A 16,818-nucleotide genomic window follows, 5' to 3' on the forward strand; every position below is an offset into this window, starting at 1 on the left:
CAGGGGTACTTCAGCCTTATGAATTTTTGGCAGTCCGTAAAACCTGGGGAGTTGACTGGGAAACAAAGCGATGGCTCAGGGATTGTCTGGGGTAGCATTTAAATGCTATAAGAACTGCCGACTATAAGTCTGCTGTGGCCAAACATTTTTGGGAGAAGCAGCATCAGATCTCCCCAGAGGATGCGATCATCGTGGACCACGCACATGGGTACTGGGAGCGTAAGTGGCTAGAGGGTTTACGGATTGGCTCATCCAGTAAGAATACCATGAATAGAGACAGAGGTATACGCATACATCCTATTTTTGAAGCAGTTATCCGCAGTACGGACTGCCAACTTTCCAACTCCTCCGTGGCCAATAGGGTTTTTAGTGGGTGTTCGTTTCCTATTAGAAATTGGAAGAGATATGTTTATGATACTTTTTCCCTGGTCTAGAAGGGGAGGGAGGATGATGCAGTTTGCTGGCTTAACAGCTTTTCCCAATTTATACAATTTACCTCGGAGGTGGAAATAGGCAGTACACTGCCATTTTTGGTTGTATTGGTCTCTAGGATGGGTTCCAGACTTAAGACGTCAGTGTTTAGGAAACCCATGTATAGAGGCCAATACACCCACTACAACTCAGCACAAGCTGGCCGTTATAAGAACAGTGTAGCGAAAGCTCTATTTGATAGAGCAGGATCACACTGCATCACCTCTGAGGATAAAGAAAAGGAAATTGATTGTGTCACGGCAGACCTTAGAAAATGTCGATACCCCCCCCCCCAGAGGATCCTGGATAGATACAGTAGAGGAGTGTTTGAACGTAGGGAGCTGTTCGTTCCAGTAGCTACCGCATACATCCCCTACTATCCAGGCCTTACTGAGCATTTAGCGAGAATTTTGCGGGGATATAAGACATGCTGTGTACATAGAGCTTCCCGGGCGGAGGCTGTGCACAGCTGTGTCCCAGGTGAAAGACTGTATATCAAAAGATCTCAGTAGTGGAGTTGCATACAGAATAGAATGCCCGGATTGTGGGGGGTGTTATACAGGGGAAAGCAAAACGACGGCTCAAGGATCGTCTGGGGAAGCACTTAAATGCTATAAGAACCACCGATTATAAATCTGCTGTGGCCGAACATTTTTGGGAGAAGCAGCATCAGATCTCCCCAGAGGACGTAATCATCGTGGACCACACACATGAGTATTGGGAGCGTAAGTGGCTAGAGGGTTTACAGATTGGCTCATCCAGTAAGAATACCATGAATAGAGACAGAGGTATACGCATACATCCTATATTTGAAGCAGTTATCCGCAGTACGGATGAACGGTTTTTTTTGCCACGTACCCGAGCCATTTCCGCTTCCGGTTCGGTCCATGCGCCGAGGGAACCATGTGAAGGAATACCACGTGTGGAGCTACCGTGAGCCTGTTATATAGGAGAGGTTGCAGGAAGTCTTATCACTGTTGAGGAAGAGAGCTGATGCTCTTGAAAGCTTCAGGTTTTTAGCGCTTTTAATCTTTATATTTTAGCATATTTTATAGTAAATGATTTTATTATAGTTTTAGCATTCCGTAATATACAGTCATCAGTTTATTTTAAATTATAGTAAATTATATAATGTTTTTATATATTCTTTGTTATTTGTAAAATTTCAGTTACAGTAAAATTCATCTAATGGTTGGTGTACGAGTTCAGTTATTTCCTGGATAATACTGTTTGGTATTTAGCTAAGCAGTTTGAAGAAATGCTTAGTTACATGCCTTCTTGATCAGCAAAAATGCATGCTGGGGCATCCATTCTTATAAAATTTCAGAGAAGATGAAGTTAGGCACATTTCTGAGGAATCCTAAGATTACTGAGACACAAAGCAAATAAGGAAGAAAATCAATTAGGAGGAATGAAAGAGAAAGGGAAGAGGATACAAATGAATTTTAATTATTGAACTTTTAATGGGAGTTAACTATTTGCTTATCAGTTTATATTTTTGAAGTTTGTGGTATATAACAGAATACAATATTTAGCAATGGTCTCAAAGATTCCTCATTCAAGTATTTCTCAGCTTTCTAAGGAATACTTGACAGAAAAGAGAAGCACAAATTTTAGTAAAAACTTATAGTATCAATAATATATGTAAGATTTAAATTTTTACTTCTGTTAGAAATGTGCCAACTAGAAAAGCATTTGGATACCAGGCTAATTAAACTAATTGCAAAATACCATAAGATAGGACAAAAAACAGCAAGGTCAAAAATTATGTTACACCAGTGCCATGGTACTGAATTTGTGTTACAATACAAATAAATATAATTCAACTGATTAAAAATCATCTCTTTATCATTATATAATTTATGACCTTATAATCACAAATTATTTACTGACATCTCTCTTTTACAAAATTCAATAGGAAACAAAAAAAAATAATAAATAAATAAAAAATTTATATTACTCACAAATCAAAAATATCACAACTTCTGAAAAATGATCAGAAGCAGATACTTCTCTTTCTAAACACAGAATGGCTGCTCTTGTTACTGCACTCAATACATATAATTTTCTCTGCATTTCATCCTTTAAAAAAATCAAAAAGAAATAAGATAAATAAAACTGTCATACTCAGAAAACATTTTGGAGAATAATTATAAATTTGAAAAAGTACATTTATAAATATATACAATGGATAACTGTAAGCTGCAAAAAAGAGATAAAAGATTTCCTTGTCGTCGATTTTAACTTCAGTGCAAATTGAAATATATCTGCATTATACAGCAAATCTATTATTATTGTCAATATTCGGTGTCAGCAAATATTGATCACAATCAACTGGTCAATCACAAAGCATATTTTGTTTGGTCACAGTGCACAGAAATGAAAATATAATTTTATTACCGGAAATCTCATTAATTTCTTGCCTAATTTAATTTTCAAGTTTTCAAATTTAGTTTTCAATTTTTGTATATCTATCTAATATGTTTTTTATAATAAAAAATTATAATAATTCTATAACCAGTGAATTTTATTTACTACAGAGGTACACTTATAAAAAATTGTGAAAGGTCAATCATGAGATTTGTTTATTTTTAAAATAGCTCACAGAGTGTAAAAGGTTGCTGGTCTGTGGTCAATATGCCGCTTAGATGGTTAATTCCTTATTTTTGTCATAAGCAAACAGGCGGGACAATCCAAAATTCACATCAGAAATCAGAAATATACTTCTGATGTGAATATAAATTCCACCTAAAGTATAAAAATATATTATTATGGCAAATACTTTGCCTTGTAAAGAAATCACTTGATGAATTAAATAGCGAAAGTTAAGTGAGTTGAAACTCACCTCTTAATCTACATAGTTTGATGTACTTAGAGAATTGAAATAAAAAATGATAATAAAACACAGGATTAAAAATTATATCATCCCTTTTAAGAAAAGTTGCACACTTTTCACATCATTTCATCAAATTAAATGAATTTATAAATTTCTAAAAAACTGAGATAATGAAAGCTGACTGGATTTCGAAATGAAAAGGCTAGCGTTGAATGATATATAATAGTATTTAAATGAGGAAAGTTTTTGACATTCATACCTTTCAGTGCTTAATTTGTATGGAACTGTGGGAAAACGATGTTGTTTAGTCTTCAAGCGTTCAAAAAATTAGCTTGTAGGTGGACACTGAGAATTTCAAAAGAGGAATTTTGTTGGAACTATTTAATGGACAAAATTTCATATATCAATAGTTTGAAGTCTGAATATGCTTGATTTACTTTTGCTCAAATTCTCTGATATCTTTCTTTATGTTCTGCAGACCACGATGATCACAGAAAAATGAAATGTGTCAGTCCTTAACTAAGCAATACTGAACCTTCAGTATGTTAATTTAGGTTGTTTATTATTCTTAAAGCAATGGAAGAATAGACTGAAATAAGTCATGCAACATACAGATGAGTATTTTGTTGTTTAATTTTTACCAAATTTTAAATAAATTCTACTAGCCAGGAATGCAGTAAATGTTTCATTCCTCAAAATTTAAGTAATCAACCAAGTACTGCAACACATCAAAATGTTAGTATTAAAAAACTGATTTCAAAATATTATCACAGCAAAAATACATTGATATAGAAATTCTTAAACATCCCTAAAGAGAGGAAATCAAGAACATAAAAGTTCCACAATGCTTAAAGTGTTCAAAGTATTAGCACAATATCTGGATTATTAATGACTGAGACTGCAGAATCAGAGAAGTGTTCATATAATTTCTAATAATCATTATCCTATGCACAGCATCATCATATTAATTGTATAATTTCCTTTTTGAGGAAAAACATCAAGATCAATAATTGAAACTGCAAGAGACAGCGCGAGAGAGAGAGAGAGAGAGAGAGAGGGGGGTCATTGGACAGACATACAACTGGCATACATTTTTGGAAGTGTATTTTTCAAAAGAAAAATTTGGAATTTTAGCCAAAAAGAATTTAAGACATTTTAAAGACGGCAAGATCTTGTCAGAATATGTGATAAATATATGTGTGTGTGTGTCAACCTTCCAAAAAATAGCCAGTGCAAATTTCAAGAAACTAACACAAATACAGCCTAGGGTTCAGAAAATGTGGAAAGCTAATGTTAGATCCAATCAATCTGTAAATTTGCCATAACAAATTGGAAAAGTGTCAAAGATATTCAAAAAATCCTTAAGAGCTACTTCCACAACAAACCTGATAAAATACAACTTGTTAAATGACATCCTTGGAAATTGTGGGAAAACCTGATGTGGTTTAGTCTCCAAGTTTATAAAAAAAAGTTACCAGTAAGCAAATATTAAGAATTCAAAAATAAAAAATTTTGCTGGAACCACTCAATGGAAAACCTCATATATCAATAGCTTATAGTTTGTTTATAATTTTAAAAAGATTTAAATGTAAGTCTAGAGATCATGACAGAAGTCTTTAACTTGATTGCAAATTTTTGTAATATGCACAATATGTTGTGTAAGAAGGTCAGGTGGAATAGGACCATTGTATGTCTGCCAGGAGCAAAAGTAGATGATGTTGTATAGCATATCATCTTTTAAGGGCACAAAAGGTGATACTGTTGTACACGTTGGCACTAATGACATTAAGAGTAGGAGATCTGAAGACTTACTTAACAAGTGGAGGACAATGTCTAAAAAAAGTTGTGAGTTAGAGTTAAATTTGAAAATGTCTGAAATTCTGCCCAGACAAGACAGGACGGAGTATATGATGAGCACCTTGTCGATCAATTCGGACCTGGAGAGATTGTGCAAGGTAGAATTTTTCTCAGCATGGTATGTGCTTGTTCACAGGAGAGACTGCTTCTAAAGGGATGGGCCGACCGGGCTAGCCGGGTGGGTAAAGCGCCTGCCTGGAAACCCAAAGGTCGCGGGTTCGAACCCGCCTCGGGCTTGGATCAAAGTACTGCAAAAACCTTGGGAGGTGCATTATGGCCACAGAAGCCGATGCGCCAATAACTACCAAAGAAGTAAAGGGATGGGATATACTTAAATAGAAAGGGTGTAAGAATATTTGCTGATGCTATTAAGGCAGTGATAGGTGGATTGGAAAGCTGCTAACTTGGGGATACACAGACTAATAGCTTAACTAGAGCCACAGGTAGAGGCAAAAGTGATTCTTGCACTGCTGATATTGGTACATGCCTGGAAAGAAAAGTGTTTGGGACTTCAGGCCCTTCAGGTCATTGTGGAACAAATAAATACATGGGCTGTGCCAGGGTAACTACGAGTAAGAAGATGTGCATGTATACTTGCACATACACTAATGCTAGGAGCATTGTAAATAAATTTGATGAATTAAGTGCTGATTAAGTCATCAAATGTAGACATTGTAGGAATAGAGGAAACATGGTGTCACTCAGACATAAATGATACAGAATTTGAATATGGGGAGTACAATGTATACAGGAAGGACAGACAGGACAAGAGAGTTGGAGAGGTTATGCTCTTAGTTAAGAAGCATATTAAATTTAAGGCAGTACATCCAGTTGACATGGGTGGCAAGTGCAATGTTGAGTCAGCTTGGTGTGATATAAGCAATGAGAAAACAAAATTGAGAGTAGGAGTGTGTTATAGGCCTAATGACCATGATAAGTATACTAAACAGCCATACAGAGAAATAGAGTGGGCCAGCAAATCAGAATGTCTCATAATGGGGATTTTAACTTCCCAGATGTTGACTGGAATTTGTGGGTTGGTCACACACACTAGAAAGACTTTTGTGGATTTCTTGGTGACTGTTTTCTATAGCAGCATGTTAGAGAGCCAACAAGAGGAAGCAACACACTTTATTTGGTTACCAGCAGTGATTCTTCATACATTAAGAACCTGAAGGTAAAATACCCACTGGATGGCAGCAATCACAGTGTACTAATGTAGAATTTATTTAAAGATATAACTACTGACAAGAATAAAGGGAAAGGCTTTCATAAGGGTGACTACAGTGGTCTCAGACAGTTTTTAAATTCTGTGCATTGGGACCAACTGATGATGTTACCAACAGCAAATTCTAAATGGGAAGTATTCAGGGCAGTAATCAAAGAAGCTACTAGGCTTTTCATAAAAATGAAGAAATACTGTTCAAGATTTACACCTTAAATGGATGTCAGATGAACTATTGAGAACCACAGAAGAGAAGAAAAGTACATGGGATGCATATAAATTATCAAGTGATACAGAAGCCTATGTTATATATAAATTGGTCTGTAATCAAGTCACAGAGCAGATTAGGCAAGCTAAGGCAATTACGAGAAGTCTCTTGCAAAGACTGCAAAGAAAAACAGCAAAGATTTTTTTCTTATGTTAATCAGTAGAAGAAGGGGTTGAATCACATTGGGCCACTTGATGTCTATGGGTTATCTGTTGATGATCCTGCTCAGGTTGCATACAAATTGAATAGGTATTTTGAATCTACATTCACACATGAGGAATTCTTTAGGGAAGGGGATGCCATAAATTTAAACTCTGATGAAGAGCTAAATGACTCTGTGATAACTGAAAGGAAAATGGAGGAGAAATTGTTGATGATGGACATAAAAAAGGCACCTGGAGTGGATGGAATCTATCCAATCATATTAAGGGAGGCAGCAAAGGAGGTAAGCAATCCCTTAGACATAATTATAAGAGCATCCTTGGATTCAGGGAAGGTTTCTATGGACTGGAGATATGCAAATGTATCCCCAATTCATAAAGGGGGATCAAAAGGTGACATGAGTAATTACAGACCTATTAGCTTAACATCTGTTCTGGGGAAAAATAATGGAATCACTGGTTAAAGAAATAATGCACGACCATCTGGACAAGCAATATGATGATGTGGACAAGCAAATCCATGATGTGATTGCAGTATTGCAATCACATCATGGATTTGTTAAGGAGCAGCCTTGTGTAACCAATCTGATAGGTACTATGATGCAGTGACCAAGGAAGTGGATGCAAAAAATAATTTTGACTTCATATATACTTGGATTTCAGGAAGGCTTTTAATACTGTTGTTGAAAAAAAAAAAAGGCTGCTGTATTTGCTTTCTTGCATCATTTGCTACTGCTACTACTACTGCTGCAGCAGCAGCAGTAGTAGTAGCAGTAGTATTAATATTAATATAAAAATTTGCAAATTTGCCTTGGAAAAACCATACCCAATTTATGATTTGCCTTTATAAACAAAAAAGCTATTTTATTTACATCTTACTGAATGCTATACATATCCAATTTCTACCAAAAAACATTTTGTAGAATTCTAGAATTTTTGCTTTTTCACAGAGAAAAATTTGATGACATTGTTAATCAGGGAAATTTATAGTCCACATTGTTAATCAGTGAAATTTATAGTGATTTGGCAGTTTCAAAAACAAACTTTTCCAAGTCATTCTCAAACACCAATCAACACTTTCAGTCGAATTACAAGCTTCCAAGTTCATTTTTTCCTGCTAAATTCTGTACTCTTAAGAGGCACTTGAATTCAAGTTGTGTTTTTTATGCTGAACCCTGTAAATTAAAACATTGCAATATAATAAAGTTTAATTTATTATTTTACTCCTTTAATAGAAAGGGATAACATACCTCTTTGGTATATGTTTCTGATTCAGAATAACAGCTATATTTATTATTATGTTTTGACCACATTTTCCAGAAATAATCAAATTCTTCATCTGTGAGAGAAAGTATGGCTGCTTTCAAATGTTTTTGGCATGATTTCTGGGATAAAAAAGAAGAGATTTAGTCTCAATCATTAAAATTTAACCTTTTGCTGTTTAGAATGAAGAACAATTCTGTAAATTTATATAGAGTATATATAATCTAATTATATCATGTTTTAATTGACATAAATTAAGAATTTAAAATTATTTTTATTAATTAATAAATGAATATACATTCCAACTGCATGCTTAAATGGCTGCATATTGCTTTTGATATTTAAAAAGGGCATGGGCAATCTAAATAGGACGTAGTTATTGTGTTACACTACAAGTATCAGACCTGACTATATTAGGTCTGATACTTGTAGTGTAACATTTTTTACAGACCTGACTATGTCAGGCCTGTAACATTTTAACTTTCATTATTTTATTTTTTATAGGCCTGCCTATATCAGGCCTGTAAAAAATAAAATACTGCTTAGAAACAGAAACTAATGAGACTTTTTCCTTGCATACAACGCATTATATAAACATCTCTCTTGTTTCATATATACTTACCCAAGTTGGATTTAGCTCCTTCCTTGGAAATCAAAAGAGAAAAATGTAAGAAAGACGTAATTTAGCAAAAATCATCATGTCAGAAATTTGAGCAACTCATTATTTTTTTTTTCTTGTAGTAACAGTACATCTGTAAACAGAGGTAGAAAGTACAGTATAATAATATTACTGTACTGCATAAAATCAAGAATATTCTTACCCACACAATACTTATTTTTTGTATCATGTAAATTTCAATACATGCATAACTATATTTTCAACTGACCACTCAGTAACAGTCATGCCAAAAGCAATATTCTATAATGAAAATTTAGATATTTATTAATTACTACTATAACATTTCTTATCTTTGTCCATTGTCTAAGGTGCCTCCATAGCCAGGTAGGAAGGAGCAGCAGTGCGTAGCACACGCTTCTTGATTAGACCGGGGTTTGAGCCCGTCACCACCAAATACGGAGGATGTGGAAAGGTCAGGGAATGACCACCGCACAGGAGCAATATGGCCTTAGTTGCTAATGGTCCTAAAAACCAAACAACAACAACAACAACTCAGGTCAGCAGTGTAAAGCAGTTATTTACTTCTCAAGGTCAATCAATACTCCAAATACTAGTTTACCATGAGAAGAATGTCACCCTGGAAGCAGATGCACATTTATTGTGATCAAAGGACAGTTTGTTGTTTTCAAGATAACGACATGATTCTTTTGGTAGAGCAATGCATGTTTGTTACTGAATATTATTTATCAAACAAATCATAAATCTTGCTAAGAAACTTTCCAAGAAGTGTTTCCTGAAGAGATAGTTCCAAATAAATCAACTAAACATTCTTTAAGTGAAAACTTCTGTGCCACTCATAATGTCACTAATCAAAAATATAATTAAAAATGTTACATTCTAAACAGTGAGTTGCAGCCCATCAATAATACTACAAGGTGTTATCACTGTTGCCATTTCAAACTTTCATTTACAGCAATACTAATGTGTTAACGACACATTTTTCACAGAAAAAAATTCTATTTAAGTAGTTACATAAACAACCAGAATAGCTATATTGTTATTGTTATTTGGTTTTTAGGAGCATTAGCAACTAAGGTCATATTTCTCCGGGGATATGCAGTGGTCATTCCCTGACCTTTCCGCATCCTCCGTATTTGGTGGATCACGGGTTCGAACTCCAGTCTAATCAAGAAGCGTGTGCTACGCACTGCTATTCCTGCCCACCTGGCTACTGAGGCGGCAATAGCTATATCTGAAGTTCTAGCAACCCTTATGCTTACTATGAAAGTTCAATGCAACCAGTAAAAATTAGAGTATAGCACATAATATCAAGTGAAAGAATTGGTCCAATATCCTTAAAAAACACCACAAATGAGAAATCAATCAGTTTAGTGCAATTTATCACTTTTCTGAAGAACGATGAAAGGTATTTGACATTTGAAGATCATCATGTTATACTGCCCTCACAATTATGGCATTACTCTGATTTTTTTTTTGAGAACAAATAATTTCAGCAAGCCATCTTCCTTCAAAATCTCTAGAGATTACTCCCCATAATTTTTACTGTGAGATACCTGAAGAAATGAGTGCATAAAGATGATACTGCCATTTTAGAGGAATTAAGAACAAATAATGAAAATTACATTTTTAATGCTGATCAAATAGCACTTCATAGGGTAGCACATAACATAGTGAAACATAGTCCTGTCAACAAGAAGTGAATATTTTCAATATTTATTAAAAAAAAAATTGTCTATACATTACTTTTATACCATACCATTTTCTGTCTAAAATAAATTTTCTGCAAACAAAAAAAAAATATATGGTTGCATTTCATAATGAACATTCTGTTTATGGAGTAATGATGGACATAACTGAGAGTCATAATTGAAATAATCGATTATGTGCAAATTAGGTGATTATGAAATTAAAAAAGAAATGGGGAGGAAGACAGCAGAGTGATTCCATCTGGTGTTATTAAAACTAAAGATAAAGTGCTGTTACCATTCGACCAATAGTACTCTTCAGTCACTATTGTGTCCAATTTTGGAATCAACTAATTTGCATATCTATCCATTATAAAAATTCCATAATTAATTATCGTAGATTGTTCTTCTATATTTTGTAATGGATTAATCTGCATACAGTAAATTATTTAAATTATTCAAATAATTGATCATTAAACATTTGATTATGCCCATCCATTACTAATATGGAGTGTTTCAAAAGGATGTGCAAAATATTCTTAGATGTGTTCTACAGTCAAAAATAAGTCATAACCATGTGTCTGATTCTGAACAGTCATAGATCTATGGCTGTTTGAATTCTGAAAAATGCTCATGAAATTTTAAATGGTAAAAATTAATAAAAAGAAAATTTTTAAAAAATATTAAAAATACACTGACACATACCGAGGATGAATAAACATTTTACTAGCTTATTATCTTTATAAGACTTTATAGAGACGGTCGTGTTCCAAGCCGCTAAGTGGATTTTTCTTATTTATTGATTTGAAATTATTGTTTTTCTAAAACTTTTGATTTAAATTTAGTAGTATAACATTATTTTGTGATTTTCTGATTAACTTGGTGTATTTATTCTTTACTCGGCCTTGTAATTGCATAAAAATATCGGTAAAGGTTTCCACGTGTTTCAACTCCGTTACCGTTCGTAATTTTCCCGCCATTGTGATACGATAGTTGTATGCCGTACTAGATAGCGTTAGTTGAACTTCGTTAGCAGTTAAATTGTACGTTTAAATAAATACATATAACGACTTAGATTACAAACGTAATATAATTAATTATATTTAACATAATTAATAACATATTATAATTAATTAATAAATTAATAGAATCATGACTCAAACCAGAGCAGCAAAGCAAAAGGCTCAAGCTAATGGAAGCGCTGTGGCTCAGAGCAGAACTGAGGGGGGCAGTTGTCCTCTGACTCACAGCCTTATAAAATGCACTGTTTGCTTGATGTTTGCAGAGCAATCGGGTACGGGACATGATACTACCAAGGGGGATGTCTTTGTGTGTGCGCGATGCAAAGAGTGTATCGATATCAGGCAACAACTCGGCGTTCTTGTGGGCCTATATGAGAGCTTGAAGGACAGGGTGGATGCCCTCGAAGAAACTAAATTGAGGGGCCCATCAAGCTCTCAGCTGCCCACATCAACGCCAGAGCTTGCACTTGGGCATCGTGTGACACAGAGACAACCCCCAAGGCAGAATGCGCTGGTCCCGAAGGAACTAGTAGTTGTTGGTGACTCTATTGTCAGGGAAACGGGGAACATGCTTTGTAAAAAAGATAGGTGGAACAGGACCAGGGTATGTCTGCCAGGGGCAAAGGTTGATGACGTTGTAGAGCGAATATCATCTTTTAAGGGCACAAAAGGTGATATAGTTGTACACGTTGGCACTAATAATATTAAGAGTAGGAGACCGGCAGAATTACTTAACAAGTACAGGTCACTGTTGAACAAAAGCCGAGAATTAGGGTTGACTTTGAAAGTGTCTGCAATTCTGCCCAGACACGATAGGAGGGAGTATATGATGAGAGCCTTGTCGATCAATTCGGCCCTGGAAAGATTGTGCAAGGCTCAAGGGGTAGAATTTTTTTCAGCCTGGACTGCACTTGTTAACAGGAGAGATTGCTTCTACAGGGATGGGATACACTTAAATAGAAAGGGTGCAAGAATATTTGCTGATGCTATCGAGGCAGTGTTAGGTGGGTCGGAAAACTGCTAGCTTGGGGGGAGACAAAGACCAATAGATTGACAGTAGCCACTGGCAGAGGTGAAAGAGATTCTTGCACTGCTTCTATTAGAATGAGCAGAAGCCTGAAAAACAAGATGCATGGTATTTCAGAGACTGCTGGGAGCCATTGCGGTACAAGTAAACACATGGGTTGTGTTAGGGTAGCTAAGAATAGAAACAAGTGCAGGTATACTTGCGTGTACACCAATGCTAGGAGTTTAGTAAATAAATTTGATGAATTTGAGGTATTGCTCAAAACATCAAAGGCAGATATTGTTGGGATATCAGAGACGTGGTGTCACACAGATATAAGGGATGCAGAACTGCAATTTGGGGAGTACAACGTCTACAGAAAGGATAGACAGGATAGGAAGGGGGGAGGGGTTATGCTATTAGTTAAGAAACACATAAAAACCAAGGAAGTGAAGCCAGTCGACATCGCTGGACAGTGCAGTGTTGAGTCAGTTTGGTGTGACATAAGCATTGGGAGATCAAAATTGAGAGTAGGAGTGTGCTATAGGCCTAATGACTCTGATGAGTATAATAAGGAACTGTACAAGGAAATAGAGTGGGCCAGTAAATCAGAGAGTCTTATAATGGGAGATTTTAATTTCCCAGATATTGACTGGAATTTGGGGGCTGGTTACTCACGCACTAGCAGAGCTTTTGTGGATTTATTGGATGATTGTTTTCTACATCAGCATGTTCGGGAGGCAACTAGAGGGAGTAATACTCTTGATTTGATTATCAGCAGTGATTCTTCATGCATTAAGAATCTGCAGATAAATGAACCACTAGGTGGCAGTGATCACAGTGTGCTGAAGTGGGATTTACTCAAAGAGGTAACTACCATTAGGGGTAAAGGGAAGGGTTATTGCTTCCGTAAAGGCGACTACGATGGACTGAGACAGTATTTAAATTCTATACAGTGGGACCAACTGATGATGTTACCAACAGCAAATTCAAAATGGGAAGCATTCAAAGAACTTATCTTGGAAGCTACTAGGCTTTACATACCAACTAAGAAATATTGTTCAAGGTTTAGGCCAAAATGGATGTCAGATGAACTAATGAGGCATATGGCAGAGAAGAAAAATGCATGGGATACTTACAAATTAACACATGACACAGAAGCCTATGATAGATACAAGTTGATATGCAACCAAGTTACAAAGGAGGTTAGGCAGGCAAAGGCAGATTACGAGAAATCCTTGGCAAGGGATGCAAAGAAAAACAGCAAAGAGTTCTTTACTTATGTAAACTCTAGAAGGAAGGGGATGAATCAGATTGGTCCACTTGATATTGATGGGTCAACTGTTGATGATCCTGCTCAGGTAGCTAACAAACTAAATGAATATTTTGCATCGACATTCACACATGAGGAGTTATTCAGCAAAGGGAATGCGAGAGGTGTATTCAACTCTAGCAGTAAGCTACAGAATCTTGAAATAACTGGGAGTAAAGTGGAGGAGAAACTGTTGAAGATAAACACAAGAAAGGCACCCGGGGTGGATGGGATCTATCCAGTTATATTAAAGGAGGCAGCAAAGGAAGTAAGCAAACCCTTAGCCATAATTATGAGAGCTTCCTTGGACTCAGGGAAGGTACCCATAGACTGGAAATGTGCAAATGTGACCCCAATTCACAAAGGAGGATCAAAGGCTGACACAAGTAATTATAGACCTGTGAGCTTAACTTCTGTTCCAGGAAAATTAATGGAGGCACTGGTTAAAGAAGCACTGCAGGATCATTTAGACAAGACTTCAGTTATAGCTCAGACACAGCATGGTTTTGTTAAGGGGAAGTCTTGCCTGACCAACTTGATTGGATACTATGATGCAGTCACAAAAGAACTGGATGCAGGGAATAACTTTGATATTATATACTTGGACCTTAGAAAGGCTTTTGATACTGTTGCACATGGAAGACTGCTACACAAATTGGAGCAGTGTGACATTGCAGGCAAATTGCTGCTATTGATAAAGGGGTGGTTGAGGGGGAGAAGACAGAGAGTGGTAATCAATGGACACTGCTCATCGTGGACTAATGTTATTAGTGGGGTCCCTCAGGGCTCAGTGTTGGGTCCATTGTTGTTTTCTGTATTTATAAATGATATTGATGATGGTATATCAAGCTTAATGTCCAAGTTTGCAGATGATACAAAGGTTGGCAGGGTTGTCAAGGACACTACTCACACTATGCTGCTGCAACAGGATCTGGAAAGGTTGAGCAGATGGGCTGAAAGGTGGCAAATGAAGTTTAACATTGACAAATGTAAAGTACTACACATGGGAAACAGCAACCCCAGAGCAACGTATCAACTCTGTGGTACTACACTGACAGTGGTAGAGAATGAAAGGGACTTGGGGGTGATTGTGCAGGCAGATATGAAGTTCTCTGAGCAGTGCAGACGGGCTGCAAGGGTAGCTCATGGAGTATTGTCAATGATATACAGGAATTTTTCCAGCAGGGATAAGGAGGTGATTATTCCATTGTATAAGGCAATGGTCAGGCCACACCTAGAGTACTGTATACAGGTCTGGAGGCCTCATTTCAAGAAGGATGTAGAGCTGCTGGAACGAGTACAGAGAAGGGCAACAAGATTAGTGAATGGAACAAAGGGGTGCTCTTACGAAGAAAGGCTTAAGTTTTGCAAATTACAGTGTCTGGAGACTAGGCACCAGCAAGGTGATCTGATAGAGGTGTATAAAGCCTTGAATGGTTTAAGCATGCTCAATGCCGATGGGATTCTTCCTCTAGCTCAGAATAATCACCTGAGAGGGCATAAATTCAAATTGAGGAAAGACAGATGTAGGATAGACGTGCGGAAATTTGCCTTTAGCCAGCGGGTGGTTGGTAGGTGGAACAGACTTCCATCCCTTGTCGTGGAAGTTGATAGCCTAAATAAGTTTAAGGCTCAGCTGGACAGGTATTTCGAACGAACAGAGGGGTGAAGAGGAAGTGGTTATTTTTATTTATTTATGTTACTTTTTTTTTTTTTTTTTTTTTTTTGGCTGATGCTGCATAAGCTTGCTTTCTTGCATCAAATGCCTCTACTAATGCTAATGCTAATGCTAATAAGCCTGCTTTTTATTTTTCTTTACCATTCAAAACTCCATAGCCATTTTTTTTTTTTTTTTAATTGAAATAGTCATACTAACCATAACTACATGATCATTCACAATCAGACACGTATTTCTATACGTCTGGCTCTTCTTGTTACAGAGCCCCTTATTTTAGACTCTAAAACATGTCCCATTATTTTTTGCACATATTTCTAAAACACCCTTCATATGAAAATGGATGTTTTTAAAAATTTTATTAGATCTATAATTCATAAAAAAGAAACTGAAATTAACTTCCTTTTAAATATTTTTAAATTATAAGAAGGAAGGTATTTTCAAATACAGTATAGGTTGGAATTACAGATTTTTTTTTCATTTACACAAAATTAATCGTATACTTTGTGATTCAATTTTGCAAAAAACAAGTTCCTTTAATATTAATGAAAACATTCTGGTGGAGTTATTTAAATATATAAAGGAAACTTACAGATATTAGAAGATTAATAATGCTCTCTGGATTATCTTGAACATAAGCTTCTATTATTTTTTGTCTAATTTCTTCCATCATTCTTGTTGTTATTACATGTCATTTTTAAAAGGAAAAGCTGTAACAAAAAAGTTTACATAGTCAAATAAATTTTTACAACTGCAAAAAAATATATTAAATAAAAAAGTAATTCAAGTTTATTAATCAACAATTCAATTAAAAAAAAATTTAGCAGCCTGAAATGTGTTGATAATAAAATAATTATAAATACATAATGTGAACAATATAAAACGGAATTTAAAATACATAATTAATATGTCTATCAGTGTTATTGAATATTATTTATTATAAGTAACACAGATACTAATCATCACAGTTTGAAATTTTATATAGCCAGTGATTACACTTTAAAAGACATTTATATGTAGTAGTAATCGAAGCATGTAATGCAAGAAAGCAAGCTTATGTAGCATCAGACCCCCCTCCCCCCCCCCCAAAAAAAAAAACATTTCACACATCCATTCCCTCTAAACATTTGTCCAGTTCCTCCTTGAATTTCTTTAAGCTATCAACTTCCACAACAACATTAGCATTAGTAGAGGTATATGATATAAGAAAGCAAGCTTATGCAGCATCAGCCAAAAAAAAAAAAAAAAACACTTCCATTTCACCTCCCCCATTCGTTCGAAATACCTGTCCAGCTAAGCCTTAAATTTATTTAGACTATCAACTTCCACAACAAGGGATGGAAGTCTGTTCCACCAACCAACCAATACTTTATTTAAAAAATAGTTCTGTGTTATGC

The 16,818-nt window shown here is 35.6% G+C and overlaps 1 protein-coding gene across 1 annotated transcript in view; it reads right to left on the minus strand.

The window, feature by feature from the left end:
- The window catches only part of LOC150081312 (condensin-2 complex subunit G2-like), a 162,876-nt gene extending 146,782 nt beyond the window's left edge, over window positions 1-16,094 (minus strand). Inside the window, exons 1-3 of the mRNA XM_090380160.1 lie at window positions 16,014-16,094; window positions 8,069-8,203; window positions 2,436-2,553 (exon numbers count right to left, since the gene is read on the minus strand). Coding sequence (XP_090236286.1) covers window positions 2,436-2,553; window positions 8,069-8,203; window positions 16,014-16,094 — 334 coding nt within the window. The remainder of the gene's footprint in view (window positions 1-2,435; window positions 2,554-8,068; window positions 8,204-16,013) is intronic.
- Window positions 16,095-16,818: the final 724 nt, after the last annotated feature.

Source organism: Mastigoproctus giganteus, chromosome 8 (genome assembly GCF_048544385.1).
Source record: "Mastigoproctus giganteus isolate SK-2022 chromosome 8, ASM4854438v1, whole genome shotgun sequence".
Taxonomy (NCBI): Eukaryota; Metazoa; Arthropoda; class Arachnida; order Uropygi; family Thelyphonidae; genus Mastigoproctus; species Mastigoproctus giganteus.